The sequence below is a fragment of the Dunckerocampus dactyliophorus genome, chromosome 8 (assembly GCF_027744805.1).
Source record: "Dunckerocampus dactyliophorus isolate RoL2022-P2 chromosome 8, RoL_Ddac_1.1, whole genome shotgun sequence".
In the NCBI taxonomy this organism is placed as follows: Eukaryota; Metazoa; Chordata; class Actinopteri; order Syngnathiformes; family Syngnathidae; genus Dunckerocampus; species Dunckerocampus dactyliophorus.
In genome coordinates, this window is record NC_072826.1 from 19,280,266 (window position 1) to 19,297,193 (window position 16,928).

Consider the following 16,928-nt stretch of genomic DNA (forward strand, 5'->3'; position numbering starts at 1 on the left):
TGGAAGGGTCACTCGGACATCCATCCTGCTGTCTCATGCTGCATATGTGAAATCGCCATTTCACCCCTGCACACTCCCTAATTGTTGCTGGCTTTAAAAAATGTTTTGTTGAAAACTGCCCCCGCCCCCATCCTGAGTGCTTGTGCAAAAAATGTCACACATCCACGTCGTGCCAAGCGTATCACCTTAAGCACATACAGTATAGCGCACACACACACACACAAATAAATGAATCAATGCCCTAATTAATTAATAGTTCATTAAGAGATCATCTTTAAACTACTTTTTTCACTTTTTTAAAACTTTTTTTTTATTTTACACCTAAAATAATGAATTTATATTAAGTATATTTAACGTTTTGATCATTAAAAAATAGATTTTATAGTTTCATTTTTTTTTACAATAAAATGTATTACTCGGGAATTTGACCAAATATTTTTTACAAACTTTTTCAGAACTCGGCCGTGATAGAAACCATTTCACTTCTTCTCCATAAAGCTGACTAAATTCCATCAACACTCGACATTTAAGGGTAAAAAAAAAAAAATCCATTTGTAAGAATTTTGATATGTTAATTAATAAATTCATTTTTGTAGGGGGATTAGATAAAAAAAAAGTTCTGACTGAAAAGTCATAAATATTCTGCAGGTTTGAATGTCATAGAAGTAGACTGTGAATAAAAAGAGTGGGTTAGGCTAACATTTCGATGTAATACATTCGCTTCTTGTGTGCAAGGTCTTAGGATGGAGGAGGAGGAGGATGATGGTGCTGGAAGAAGGGTGCAGCAGCAGCAGCAGCGTATTAAAAAATGCAAAACGGCCCTCTGATTGGTCGCTCAGGCTGCAGGCTAAGCCCACTCCGTTTCATCCCTAAAAGAAGAAGGCCAAGGGAGCCTATGAGAGAGCTCGGCTGTCTCCTCCCACGACGTGCACGCCAAAGTTGCCCTCTTCAACTACTTCCACGGAGCCAGCAGACATTACACTCACGCCAAATGCACCAAGGGGAAAATAGTATCTACGCATTTTGCCAAACTCCAGACTTTTAAGCACCACAGACTTTTCATTTATAAAATAATTTTCTATCATTAGTAATCTGTTCAAAGGTAATTTTAAGAAGACCATCACTCATTTATCCCCTCTTCCTCTCTCTTGCATGAGAATTACCATTTTTTTTCCACCTGGGATTGGAATTTCTCTGCATATTTTTTTCTTTTTTGTGCATTTTTTTGGTTCCCATAACATTCCCTTCTCCTGTTTCATTTTGGACTTGGTGAGAGTAACAGCAGCTGCAGCTCAGAGTTCCATTGTTGTAGCGGTGGTGGTGCTGACCCAGTAGCTGCAGGATGGCTACTTTGCCCGGAACAGTGCCTCGGATGGTGCGCCCCACGCCGGGCCAGAACTACCCACGAACCGGCTTCCCTCTGGAAGGTGAGGCATGGACACAAGGTCACACTTATTTTTTATGTTTAAATTATTATTAGTAGTATTAAAAATAAAATAAAAAAACAATAAGACGGCAAAAATATGTATCAAAATATGTGTTTAAAAATTGAACCGTATGGAATATTTTATTATTTTTGTATAATGATCCACAAATGTGTTCTTTTCTGTCCACTTAAAATGATAGATTTCGTCCTTGATACACGTTTGTATTTTTTTCCACCTGATTTATTTAATATTGATTACACTGGTGATTATATTGCACATGATATGTACATGATATATGTCCATTTTACGGCTCCAACTTTGACAGTGAACGATCCACAAAAGAGGCAATCTAATTGTTAATTTGAAGAATACTCTCCACACACACTCAAGTTGCCTGAGCATACGGCAGTGGGAGGATGAGGATGAGGAGGCGATGGAAGGGTGGCGGTACCACTTTTGTATTTGCATGCATTTATGGCAACCGTTTTCCCATTAGGGCCCAGTGCGTGCTCAAGTGGCATGAAGTGAAATGCGCCTAAAAAAAACAGAGGGAAAAAAAACACGTCTATTGCTTTGGAAGTTGGCCGAGCTCCGTGGATTTTCTCGAGTGGGGCGCCGCCGCAAATGGCAAATAACCCACAAGAGAAAAGGATCACATCAATATTTGGACAGCATGACTAGGAATAATCAAGGTGGCAAGTGTCAGCCTCTTTCAGTGGCTCTCCAGTGTGGAATTGGATGCGTGGAGTGGGGTTGGGGTTTTTTTGTGGAAATGTGCAACATGATCATTTATGGCAATTAAAAAAATACACAACGTGATGCTTCATTGTTAATATTGTGTTGACATGGTTTGTGTGTGTCTTCCCACGCAGTGTCCACCCCTCTGGGCCAGGGCCGTGTCAACCAGCTGGGCGGCGTGTTCATCAACGGGAGGCCCCTGCCCAACCACATCCGACACAAGATAGTGGAGATGGCCCACCACGGCATCCGGCCCTGCGTCATCTCGCGGCAACTGCGGGTTTCTCACGGCTGCGTGTCTAAGATCCTGTGCCGATACCAGGAGACTGGCTCCATCCGTCCCGGTGCCATCGGAGGCAGCAAGCCCAGGGTGAGTGGGAGTGGGAGTGGGCCAGTACCTGGACATGGTGCCTGATCTAATAATAAAGCCACTAATCATGATTATTATTATAATGTGCATGCGCAGTAACACGTCACAATATTCGGTACCCCTGCACAGTCAGATATGCAGTATTTATCACAGTGTTTAACAATGTATATGTTTACATAATTTAATAATTGGCGTTTGACTATATGTGCCCTGCGATTGGCGGGAGACCAGTCCAGGGTGTACCCCGCCTCTCGCCCGAAGTCAGCTGGGATAGGCTCCAGCATACCCCTGCGACCCTAATTAGGATAAGCGGCATAGAAAATGGATGGATGGATGAATGTTAATTGGCGTTCCTTCATTGGTCACAATATTAGCAACCCCTGCTCAGCCATATATTATAACATTGTCAATATAAAGAATTAGTTCTATTTGTGCAACACTAATTTAGACTACATTCGAGTGTTTGTTACAGCGTATGTCATCAATTGGCTTATATTCACTGGTCACAATATTTCACTGACGCTGTTTAACTGCACTGCATTTTGTTTAGTATTAGACATAATTATTGTTTAAAACAATCTATTTTTTTCAATTTTATCAATTAAATTGATATCAAGTTAAATATTTAATTGATGTAATATGAATTGACAGTAAATATAAAGTACATAGGTCTATGCATTGAATACTATCACTGCTACTACTAGTAGTCATAAAATAATAAACACAATAATTGTATGACTAGATATTAAGCTTTTCTGATATGAATTTATTTTTTAAACATGTATGATAATACTCCTAATATCATGAAATAAACTATTGACTTAAAATAAGAAAATAAAAATCAAGACATTAGCAGCAGTCAGTTTAACTGAAGTGTAAATGTTTTAACAATTTTCCAAATGAAATATTAGCATGAATTTATATCCTGGCCTTTCGAAACGCACATGAATAAATATTACCACTACTTCGAATTAAAATGATCCTCCTCCTCTCCCATTTTTCTGTGCCCCCTCCGCCCCAACATTCCCAACTTACAGCAGGTGGCCACTCCTGACGTGGAGAAGAGGATCGAGGAGTACAAGAGAGAGAACCCGGGTATGTTCAGCTGGGAGATCCGGGATAAGCTGCTGAAGGACGGGGTGTGCGACAGAAGCACGGTTCCTTCAGGTGAGGCTTCATCTGGTAAGCTCCATTTCTCTTTTTTAAAAAACTTTATTATAGGAGCCAGCAAGTGCAAACATCACTAACTGATAAAAGAGAGGCAAAATGATTTATTGGAGGGGTGTGTGTGCATCATGCAGGTGTTCAAATGTGAATATAGTCTATAAAAAACACATAACATGCCTTTGATACTTTGTGTGCAGTGTCCTTCTTAAGAAATGTCTTACAGGATGATGTGGTTGTGTTCTGGGTTTTAGGGGCTAATCACCCATTTACCTTTTTGTTGCCATTAGTGAGCTCCATCAGCCGCGTTTTGAGGGCCCGATTTGGCAAAAAAGATGACGAGGATGACTGTGATAAGAAGGATGAAGACGGAGAAAAGAAAACAAAGCATAGCATCGATGGCATCCTCGGTGATAAATGTAAGTTAACAGCAGTGGCCCTTTTTATAATGTCGATGCCTTCTACATACCTTGCATGTCACCCACCTCAGTGTTAATGGCGGGCTTTGTCAGTATTTCCAAACATTTAAAACACACTTCCTTTGAGGCGTTCCCTTGGGACTTTTGGACACATTATTCCTCTTTTATTTTACACCGAACCATCATTCACTCCATTATTTATGAGCGCCTTGGCAGAAGGTGTTTAGCTGCAGAAAATTAATTTGTGTTGCCTCATTCATTCATACTTTCAGTCAGTCATTCACCCGGTTAGTGGGGACCCCTTAAACGACTCCTGACCCACCTCACAGCCGGTGACATTTTCACCGCTTGTCAGTTCAGAGGAAATCAATGTGGTGTAGCTCTGTTAATTCCAGCTCTTATTAAATCATATACGTGGTAATATGCGCTATTAAATACGGATGTTATCGATTTCAATGATTTTGGTGGCGTTCTTACGTTATTTGTCAGATTTTTAAATACAATTTTTAGTCTTTTAGCTTAAATTGGAGTGGAAATGGACACGTCACCATAGCAAAACCCTAATATTTCTCCCAGCTAATCAATGCAGAAAAATGCTGTAATTATGAATGTAAAATACTATATTTATATTAGCAAAATATAGAATACATACAATAATATCTGATAGTAATATTTGCAAAACAATATATTTACAAATGTTAGTACAGCAAAAAAAAGTACATTTTTTCTGTAATATAGTGCAATCGTTTTTCAGGTGTTACCATTTCTAAATTACCATTTAAATGCTTGATTTTATTCTAATTTTAAAAAATGGTTTTCTTGTGTCAAGGACCCTGAACATAGGCCCTATTTACTTACTAGTCCGTATATGCAGTAAAAAATGACAGTTTCACCTCCTGTAAACTTGATGATGAACCTCAACAAACTCTCCCTTTCATTGATGCTTTCTTTTTTGTCGAGTTACAAAAGCTAAATCCTGGAAAGCAAAGCAGCGAGTAAGGAGAAGCACCGTTCCGGCATTCTCAAAAAAAAAAATACTAAAAGAGAGAGAGACAGAGAAAAACTTTTGGACAAAGGGGCAAGGAGGGCACATAAAGGGAGATGAATTATTCAGTACGCCCCGCTGCTAGATAGTTTTGTAATTTAATATAATGGCGCGTTGGAGTGGAATCAGTTGATAGCGTGAAAACGGTCTTTTTCCCCCCCTTTTCTTTCTCTCCAACCCTTGCCACGCTTTGTCAGGAAAATGCCACCATTCTCCTCCAGAGTGTCCACATGAGGCCATGTAAATGCTTTAATGATAAATCACCAAGTGGCTTGAATTTTACGCACGCTTTACGCGCTAACTTTACGCACAAACATTATATTATTGATTTATAAAACACCCAAGATCCCATAATTCCCCTGCTGCTACATTTGTCCCCGTGGTGCTGGTGTTTTTAAATTGGGAGAGAATTACATCGCTATAAAAAGCCGCCCTCCCTTCCTCCGTGGCTCCATGCATGCATGCGTAATGCAGTTTGAGACGAGCGAGGCTTTTAATAATAACGCTAATACTTATTAGAGGGAGCGCTGGAGACGAAGCTAGCTGAATAGGTGACTACGTGTTCACACCGGGTGTAATAGCTCGCAGGCACGCTAAGAAATGTATTTATCCCCAATCAGCCTCTCACTCTTAGCGGTTTGAAGCGCGGCCCCTTATATGTGGAGAGGGGTTTTAAAGCAGATTAAATAGAGCCTTTTATTTCTTTTTCACTTTCATCTCAGAGCCCAGCTCACATACAGTGGCTCGCCCTGGGCGTCAAAATTCATGCTTTTTTCCATCCTCTCTCCCTCTCTCTGTCTCTCTCTCCCTCCCTCTCTTTCTTTTAAATCCAGTTTAAGTCGTTAATATTTATTTATTTGTTTATTAGAAGTGCATTTGTGTTCTCACTCTAATCTATAGAGATCAGAGGGGAGTAAATCAACCAATCAAAACATGTAATAATCTGTGCACCATCCATCATTATATTTTTGTATTTTCTTCTTCTTTTTGCATCATGCACATCTGCCACAAGTGACGCACGGCGACAGGCGATGGACACTTGAGCAAATCGCGGGATTAGCAGAGGTCCTCAATCTAATTAAACAGATGCCAGGTGGGATTATTTCCCAGTTTGAGGCAGGGGAAGTGACAGAGAGGGAGGGAGGCAGCGTGCACAAACAGAACAGCACACATCATCATTTATGTTGTGTTATTGGTGCACTCTGTTGTGAAAAGTGTGCAAGTCTTCCTTTCTATAAGTGTATGGTGACATATTGTGGTTATATTTCGGCTATAAAACCTCACTGAATGAATGGAGGAGGAGGGGGTGGGGTTTGGGGGGGGCATGCAGGGGACTGGAGCGCTTGACTTCAAACAAATCCATCTGGAACAGTGTGTGAGAGAGATTCACTGAAAGTATGGGCGAGTTATTTAGCTATTAATAACGTTTTCTTTCCTCAGGCATGGAGGAGAGTATAACTCCATCCACTCCACTCTCTCTCTCTTCCATGCAGCTATTTGGCTTGGCTTGGAATTGAGGGAGAACCCAAATGGTGGGCAGAGATAACATACCCATCATAGCCCAGACCCCGCGCTGTGCTTCACTGCATTAAACTCGGATTAACCTCCCCTGTCCCCGCAGCCACTAGAGCCACATTTCACTGGAATTTACATCGCGCTTTATTATACGGAGGGCACCCGGCACTAACAATAATAATAATCATGCTAAATACTAATAACAATAAAAACATTAGGCACACCTGCACAATCTCCAATATCTTTTTATTATTTTTTTTAAATCGTAATATTTTTGTGACCATTGCAAACCACAATCACAATGGTCACATTTTTAATATTTTAAAACTAAATATTGTTAAGTGACCCGCATTATTTTTGAAATATTTCAAATAAGTTTGCCACCACTGCACACTACAATCTTACTATTTAACACGTTTAATAATATTTAAATCAGGAATAAAAAATAAATGTATTATTTAAAATGTGTGAATGCATGTATAAAATCTCATATTTTGTAGTAATATTAAAATAACATTAAATAGTAACTGTCAAAATATTAGGTACCAACATAATCAAATTATTCTTATATTTCTAACATTTTTTGCCACACTGCAAAGTGCAATCAGTCTAGTTAACATATTTAATAACATTAAAATCACTAACATAATTGTATCATAAATGCATGATCTAAAATGTGTGTCTTAATGTGTAAAATATCATATTTTAGTAAAATTGCCTGGATATTGAATAGTAACAATACAAACATTATGTACACGTGCACAATCACCAACCTGATACAACAATTATTTCAATAGTTCTAATATTTTGTCACCTCTGCAAACTACAATCTCAACAATATTTAATGTATCTAATCATATTGAAACCAATGATATTGTAATTATAAATGTATGTCTCCAATTTCCAATCTATTTTTATTTTTTAAATATCTCTATTTTTTGCACCACTGCAAACTACAACCACAACTATATTTAACGTGTCGAATTATGTCTCCGATATATTTGGATTACTTTCCAAAATCGTCTGTTTTTCCACCACTGCAAAGTATAGTCCCAATACTTACATATTTATAATTTTATGTATTCATCATTTATATTTATATTTAATATTAAAATGATTAGAAGAGAAAAATGTATTATTAAAAGTGTATGAATACCTCATACCTGCGTCAATTTGTGTAAACGCACTATATATTATTATTATTATTTGATTAATTATTGATATTTCAGCTTTTCTATTGGGTATCACGAGTGCAAGTGTACCTATTAAAGTGTCCCGGTATTACAGTAGGCTATATTAAATTACAAATATATAATAATTGTCATTTGAGCTCATTTAAATAAGAGGTGTGCACAATTTAATGTAAAAAAAAACAAATTACACAAAACACTGGTTCATATAATAATGCAAATGTGAAAAATAAATGATTATTTAACATATATAATGATGGTTTCTTTCATTCTAATTATGATAAACGTGGAAAAAAAATGGTCAAGACATATTTGTCGTCTCGTTACGTGTCATGCAAGTGGCTTCTGTAAGAATCACCATCCGAACACATGCAGAGTGAGGTGAATCATGAGCTGTGAATGCGCTCTTGTGGTTCCAGTATGGCTCCACTGCGCGTGCGTAATGACGGCTATTACGCTCAGGCTGGCCATTTCCCCTACGTTTTCATGTCATGTTTATTTAAATGTTTAAATAGTGTCATGGTTGTGAAGACATGCACAGATGTGTACACATGCAAACTAAACTGACTAAAGGGGGGCGGGGGGGTACCCGATAAGCTTGTACGGGCCCACCGAACCCAGAGTGACATTTCAGTGTCAGCGGCTTAAGTGTCGACACCATGAGCTAAATAAAAAATAAAACGAGAGCAGGCTTAGATTCATTGACTTTGATCACATCAGAAATATTCATGGGGGCACAAACAGTCACACACTGACAGTGATACCTCTCAAGGCTGTCTATTAATTAAAGTGGCGCTCTTACCATGTGGGACACCCCCCCCGCCATTCTATCATCTGGGCACCAACCAAAAAAAAAAGGTTTTCTTCCCCATCTCTTGTGGTTTCTCTTGAAAAGGGCCAATCTTCCCTCCCCAGCTTCTTGTGGGAAATGTAAAAAGTGCACAGAGGAAGACATGGGGATTTCTAGCTCATTTCTATAAAGAGCCTTTTATAATCCTTTCCTGCTTAATAACTTAAAGGGATTCAATTTCTCCCCTCATTGATGGAGAGGGGGTGGGGGTTATGATGGCACATTGTTGGGACGCATTTCAAGGTTAACACATCCTGCTCCCAAATTGCAGAATATAAGACGTCTGGGTGACGTCACCAGCACTCCCAGCACTCCCGATATTTAATTATAGCTTTTACCATCAAGAATCACATTGAGTTTATGCAAGTGTGTTTCATTGGGGAGGGGGTGGAAGAGGTCTCACGCCATATGCGACAAATTAAAGACGGAGCGATGTCCCCTCCAGGTATCCTGTCACATAGGATGTCTTTCATTAGGGGGCCTGTGTTTGACCCCCCCCACCCCACCCCCACCCCCTTTCCACCATTGTCCTGATGCCAACAGGTGGAGGGATTTCTTGACAAGACAGCAAACGTATGGTGTTATTTGTTGGGGTGCACTTTTTCTGCTTTAATTTCAAATAATTGTTGTTAAAACATGTTTGAAATAAAAATAGGCGTGTTGGAAAACTAAACACTAAAAGTTCCTTGGATAAAATGGAAAAAAAAATATTGGGTATAATAGTATAGGTATAATGCATGTTTTTATGTGTGACTTATATTATATATATATAAATATATATATATATATATGTGTGTGTGTGTGTGTGTTACCGTGTGTACAGTAATGTTTTAATGTTGTAATATTTTCATTTATTTTTTTCATTTTCATTATTTTCATTTTCATTCTGAGTTTTTTTCCCACATAAATATCTTAAATATCTTTATTTTAAAAAGTATTATTTTTTTCCTTTACACAAATTATATTACATTATTACAACAATGTAAGATTACAATCAACAGCGCCTCTGCTGGTTAGAATCAAGTAGTGCACTCCATTTTTGCCTCAAGATGGATTAAATCGTCAATCATTCCCACGCAAACGGTCAATGAATCCACTAAACGATTATTCAAATCTATTTTTCTCCCATTTACATTAAGTCACGAGTGAAATGTTATCTATATGAATGCTTCGGCTGGCCACTTCATTAGGTACACCTAGCTAATGATATTCAATACAGGAGCTGCCTTTCCATGAACATTATCGCTCCGTTTTGATCGACAGTGTCAGTTAAAATATGTTAATTACGACCTCATTTAAATACACAAGAAGAACATGAAACGATCAGAAATGAGCCAGTTTGTGCAAACTCCACCGCAATCAATTTAAATATGTGACACCGTGTGACCAAATTGGAAAAATATGATACAACTCTCATGTGTCTCGCGTTCCGCAGGTTGTAAATTGCACATTTATTATTCTATATTTATGTAATGTCCCCTCCCGCCAAACCTATCCATCTCCGTCTCCTCGGAGGCGTTTAATTGGCAGCGCTTTGTTAGCGCTGATGTTTAATTGGCTGTGAGAAGATGAATGAGGCTGACAGGAATCATCTGTCCACAAGTTCCCTGGTGGCTCTGACTCGGAAATCATAACCTGAGCAGCTTTTTCCTCCTGCGAGGACCAGCTCGTTGAACTTGTCACATCTAATTAGGGTGTTCAAAACGCACTGGGGGCATCGGTGGGAAACAGGAGGCGGCATGGTCCGGGGGCAGCCAATAAGGCATTTTTGGGTCAGACGCTGGAGGAGGAGGGAGGATGGAGGATGGAGGAGGTGGTAGGAGGGATAAGCAATGTTGTTCAATTGGACCACAGCGGGCTTTTATTTCCAAGAAGACCTTCCTTTCTCTCTCTCTCCGCTTTACCGGCTATTACATCAATTACGGCTGTCCAGCAGCCATGGAGTGCAGCCTCCTTTTAATTGACTATGAAATTAATTAGAGCGGACATCTATTAAAGACTTTGCCATTTTTTTTAGTATAGTTTAAAGGTGTAACAGAGGATTAATGACTTAAAGCCAAAATGACATTTCGTTGCATCTGCATTTATTTATTGACAGTGTGTCTCAGTTCCCCTCTATTTATTTTTTATTCATGCATCCTCAATGAATTTATTTCAACTTTTACATTTATTTATAATTTTTAATGTAGAATTACAATTTTTTTGGGTGTAATTTTAAGGTTTTAGTTTTAAAAATGTATTTTATTATTTTATTTATGTGGATGTTTTGTCCAGATAGCTTTGCATATATTGCCCTACAGTGGATTGCTTTTAACATTTTTAATATAGAAAATGTGCCCCGCTCCTTAAAGTTTTAGAAAATGGTAACATTTAAAGAGGACAAGAACAATGTATCAGTGATAGCTTGGACACGGAGAAGGCGTAGGATTAAATAAACTCCGCTCCTTGCTGCTCCTTTTTGGACATGTTGAATTGTGCAAGTGCAAACAGGTGATGCAACTTTAACAAATAAACCATCCTGTCATTACAGCTGACAACAGGTGTTGCTTGCATTTTAGAAGACGTTCACACTCTTTGTGTATTATTTTTTATTTACTCTCGAGTGCAGCCCTGTGCAAAAAAAAAGGCATTGTCTTCCTGTTCCATTTCAGGAGGCTTCATTCTCTTTTTTGGGGGGTGTGAATACTTTTTTTCTTGTAGCGCGCGAGAAAAAAAAGGCGGTGTGTGATGTCTGACAAGCCTCTTCTCGCCATTGTTCGGTGAACAGCTCCTAGAAAGGAGAGGAGAGAAAGAGAAGGGAGGAGAGAAAAGGCCTTTCTGTTATTTTCTGTCTTGAGACTCGCTATTCAAGCGAGTTGATGAACTCCTCCAAAAAGTTTATTAAGGGGAGCAAAACAATAGGAACCAAAGCCTTTGGGTGCCCGGGCAGACAGTTTATAAACTAGCAGCCATTGTGCCTCAAAGGCAGATGCATGAATACTTTTGAATGGAGGCCTTCAAACTGACACGATAAGGCTGGACAGCAGCACTTTTAAAAAGGGACACAGGCTGCTTCTGCTACAGCTCAGATCTCTCGCTCGCTTAAAAAAAAATGCATTAATGTACATCTGCAAAAGGGAAAAAGGGGAAGGGGAGAAGCTGGGCACTGTCTGTTGTGGACATGCTTTGTGTGCTTAGGTATATATTAGCAAAAAGAGGCGCATCAGGCGAAAAATCGAATGCATGCGGTCATATGTCCATTTATTGTCAATAACATGATGTGGCTTTTGTATAATTTGTGAAAATAACCAAGCAAAATTTGTGCATGGGCCGCCATCTACCTCAACCAATTGGGTTGAAAGTGAGAGAGAAAAAACAGATTTTTACACCTTCACAGATACAGACTTCATACAGCATGGATAAAATGTGTCAAAATTTCACATAGTCTGTCTAAAATGTTTAAAAAATGGTCCTCTTTCAAAGTTTAGATGTTTTTATGTAGATTTGCCAACAAATAACAAAACAACTGTCCAACATATCTCCCAAATAGTCTGGCAAGCTTCCTTGGTGGAGGCAAACAAAAAAAGCCCTATCTGGTGATGGTAGCAAACAGAGAAACAAAATTAGCCCTCATTGTCATGTTCCGCATGATTGCTTGTGTGTTTGATACGTTCTGTTGCCTCTCCGTTAGTTGTTTCCTCATTTTATTCCCCTTTTCTTATGCGTTCCTGTTTCACCTTCCATGGTTTGTTTTGTTTTTACCTTTACTTCTGCACCTCCTAGTTTTTGTTGTTATTTGTGTGTCGTGCTGCTCCGGGTGAGCATGTCTTTTGCTCATGAAAGACTTTATTGAACCAACCTGCCACCATGTCCTAGCATCCTGAGGCAGCGCTAAATCAAATCATAGCTAAACATGACACTTGTTCTGCAATTAGGCAACTTAATTCGGAGCTCATACCCCAGCTCGTCACAAAGTTAGTGATAGTCGCTTGAGTAGGTTTTACGTAACAGACAAATCTGTTGGACAAAAGTTAATGCATATACCAAAAACTATGTCCTTGGTGGAGATGATACACATTGGAGTCACACTAAAACACAATGGGGGTTTTTCCTTGGCCCCTTCCCCATTCTCCATAAATTTTCATGAAAATGGTTTAAGTGGATTTTGCCTAATTCCGAGAACAACACAATCTGAATCACTCTCTGAAACCAAATCAACTGTTGGATCTGCAACTTGAGTCAAATCCGCACTAAAATGGTAACGGTGCATGTGCAATCCTGTCAAAATGTTTCATGCAGTCGTTTGTGTAGTTTTTGCGTAATCGTTTAATATATAAACAAATGGACACATCAATTTTATGAATGCCACAAAATTTACCCAGCTCTCCCCTGGTGCCTTTCTCAATGCTTCATCATTTTTTGTGAAATTTGCTTGAATATATATTTTTGCGAACAAAACAGTCCGACATTGAATCAGTACAGGTAAAAAAAAAAAAAAAGAAGAGGCTGGGAGCGTTATCAAATCCCAGCCTCCTGGATCTGCAACTTGAGAGGAATCAGCACTAAAATGTATAAGAGTTCATTTTTCTCGAAATAGGTTGAGTATATTTTGTGTGATTATGCATAAAAAAGCTGACTCATCTCCAAAACTGAACTGGGTGATTCATAAAATGGATTAAGAAATGAGGACAAAAATGAATATCAAAACACCGAAAAACATTTTTATGTAAAAAAACGAACCAATTTAAACAGTGTTTAAAAAAATCATAAAAGAAATCCTACATACTCAACTTTATTCGGAATTCGCACAAAAATTCAAGGGTCCTTCCCTCATCCCAAATGTACATAATAATCGCTTGAGTCGTTTTTGTGTAATTCTGCAAACAAATTTTGTCTGATTTATCGCTGAAGAGTTTTCTAATAGTCGGTTGAATGGTTTTGCCGTATAGTTTGTTTAACAAACAAACCAAACAGTTCAAATTTTATGGATGGCTGCTAGGGTTTTATACTTGTCAGTTCTTAGTAGTAAAAATCATGGAAGCAGGTCAAAGACTCCTTGGTGGAGGTATGATTTCCAAGCATCAATGTGCATTGTGCTCCTCTGTTGATATACTTTTGAAGGGGGCCACGCTGGTCCCTCACAGCTAAGAAGATACATTATTCCTGTCCTTTTCAGCGGACAATAGACTGTCAGTCTTTATCCCTCATCCCTCCTCCCGTCCCTCCCCTCTGCAGCTTTCCCTTTTAGTTTTCTCGCTCTCTGGCTCGGTGCCTCCCGACTTCAGAGGGAGTCCGGTGATTTGTGACCCCGGCAACCCTGCACTTAATCTCGCTAAAGAGGGGGAGCATCCCGTTTTCGGAGGGCTTGGCGAGCCCCGAATAGAGCGAGCCGGCTCTGGCAGGTGTCAACATTAGCAAACAATCGCTCGGCGGTCCCATTGCCCCGCAGCCCAGCGCGACACTGGACCCTAAAGTCTTTGAAAGGAGCCACATAATGGGGGGGATGCCGAGGGGAGGACAAGGGAGAGATTACACTCTTAGACAGCTATTAGCGGGGATGAGGCTTTTCTAAACAAACAAGAAGGAGAAGGCGATCAATACTGTGTTAGTTTACCAAGTGGAGTCATTATTGTGGCTTATTTTCTGCCCCATTGTCTTTCTCGCCACTTTCCTCCAACATCTGTGGGCCGTATTGCCAATCCAATTTAGTCTGACGAAAGGGGGGTTGGAGGGGGGCTTTATTTCTTCGTACTCCAGGCCCTCTCGTCTGTGTCACTTGCAGTGGGCATCGCACTCGCGCATTTGTCCTTGTAATGAATCCCGATTGGTGAGTATTACCTCGACTGGGATTGTGGTGGCTCAGCTCCATTAGACTGGAGTGAGGGCAGGAAATGGGCCGGAGGAATGAGTTGACACGAGGACGGCGGCGTCTCTCAAGTGGATATGTCTTGACAAGAGGTGCCGGCGCCTCCCTAAAGGCCATTTATTTGTCTCTCATGGGTTATTCACCAGGAGAGACGAGTAAAGGGAAGATTAGGGTGCAATGATTTTAACGGGAGCAGACGGTGGTGGTCGTTATACTGTAGAAGGCTCACACTTGAACAGCAATGGTAACTGAAAATAGGGTGTTTATATTACAACAGCGGTTTAGAACACCAGAGATGCAAATCTCAAAATGGAAAGTTTCGAAAACAACACTAAATGTCTATAAGAGGGTTCTCACCCAGATTTTTACCTGGCCGAATGTCCAAGCCGACTTCATTAGATGTCAAACTGAGCACCGATGCTTTTCAGAAACATACACACGCACAAACACTCTTTTACACACACTTTATCGCACTTTTTTTGGTCTGGCGACTTCAGCAGCGTGAAATTATGACACAACGTGCAAGTTTTATTCTGTCCTCTTTGACAAACACAGCAGTTCAAGTCCAAACGCTAATAACGCTTATAAATAATAATGCTAATAAATTCCCTTGCGAGCCTTTACTGCCATCTCATGGAGCACTGTGTGTGTGCTCGCTCACTTCCTCCTTTGTCCCCATATACTAAGTTTACATAAACTTTCCTAATAGCTGTCTTTGGCAATGCCTGTCAGTAACTTGCAGCTCATTACCCAAATTTCAGGTTGCAGCGAGAGATGGCTGGTCAATAAAAAACACACTCATATGCCAAAGTACTACTGTATAAATGACAATAAAAAATAGCGGCAGCTCCCGCACATTTTTTACCTGTTTCTCCATCTGAGTCCAGCAAGTGGCATGTAAGACTCAACGTACTCCGGTGACATTTCAACTCACAGCGATAATATACATTTGGTCTTGTAAAGACGGCCATCTGCTAAGGTTTTCAAGCTAAATGTAGCATTCAAAATACACTAGCCTTTGTCCATTTTCGCTCAACATTAATTGCAACACCACTGCGTTTTCTCACACTTCGGAGCGGGCCGAGGGTCAAACAGGACATGCGCATGTTAATCGCGCGTAAAAAAAAAAAAAAAGTGGCATTCATTATAGGGAATTTCCCTGAATGCATTAATTTGCGATTCAGCATTCACAGCGCTACCAGTTAGTGTATACTTTTTTTCTCCCCAAAAATACTGTTACCATTTTTTCCACAGAAAACGCATTTCATTCACCATAAGTCAGTAATAATGCGCGAATACGTGATAACACGGGTAAAATGTACAGCATACATGTACCCCAGTTAAAAATGCACACAATTTTTACATGTTTATGTCTTCATGCTTCACTGATCATGTTTTTTCATCAAGCTTGTAAGCTTTCACGCTTTGTTTGGCGGTCCTTGAATGCACCAAGGCGCAAAAGTGGAAGTCATATAAAACTTCTACACTGTGACTCCGATATCATCTTTTCGTGGATCATCTTACATTATTCATGAGTGCCTATATATTTTATACTTCAAAATAAGTGTGTGAGACATACTGAAGTGAGAAATGGAGGGTTTTGGAATTGAATCTAATCTCATAATTACAACAGTCACTTTTATTGCAAATGTTAATACAACATTTTGTGTAGAATTCTTCAAGCTCGCAGGATGGTTTGGAGAGGGAGGGCCATTTTTTGGGCATTTCTATTATTTGTGCATGCTTGCCGTTCGCTGGTGGTCCTGGAACGTAACCCACTTGAAAAGCGGGGATCTACTGTACTGGAGAGAGGCCTTTTTTTCCCTTTTATTTGAAAACTCATTAAAAATACATATTTTTTTTTTTTAAACTCAAGTAATGATTTGGAGTGCATGACAAAATAAAAAGGAAAAAGTTGCTGTCTTTGACCACATGGTCATTTATTATTAACAATGCACAACACAGCAGCAACAGAACCAATGTTGTAATAGCGGTAAGGGAGCAAACGGCTCAGACAACATTAATACTGTTGAGTAGTTTGACTTCATTGTGGCTGAGTAACAACATTTTAAAGCACATGTAGAGGTATATAGACCACTCATGATACTTGATACTTGATTAAATAAAAAAAACTACAGCCACAGCTGTTTATGTTTTTTTGACCCGCCGCTAATTAGAGACCTTAGCAGTGATTTGCCACGCACCGGCATAGATCAGCTGATCTACACACATGGTTTGCCGTGATAAAACCATTACTGGCTGACCTTGTGGCCTTGACAGACAATGGCGCCTTTTGCTGGAGCGGGAATAACACGAACATACACTTTCATTTTGTGTTCCCGCTCAGAGGCACATAGCTTTCCGT

General features: G+C 39.6%; 1 protein-coding gene across 3 annotated transcripts in view; it reads left to right on the plus strand.

The window, feature by feature from the left end:
• The first annotated feature begins 940 nt into the window (after positions 1 to 940).
• The window catches only part of pax7a (paired box 7a), a 72,149-nt gene continuing 56,161 nt past the window's right edge, over positions 941 to 16,928 (plus strand). The window contains exons 1-4 of one of the 3 annotated variants that reach the window (XM_054784002.1): positions 941 to 1,427; positions 2,300 to 2,535; positions 3,573 to 3,717; positions 3,990 to 4,118. In XM_054784002.1, coding sequence (XP_054639977.1) covers positions 1,343 to 1,427; positions 2,300 to 2,535; positions 3,573 to 3,717; positions 3,990 to 4,118 — 595 coding nt within the window. In that variant the 5' untranslated portion in view covers positions 941 to 1,342. The remainder of the gene's footprint in view (positions 1,428 to 2,299; positions 2,536 to 3,572; positions 3,718 to 3,989; positions 4,119 to 16,928) is intronic. The other 2 variants (XM_054784003.1, XM_054784004.1) reach the window with 2 other exon arrangements.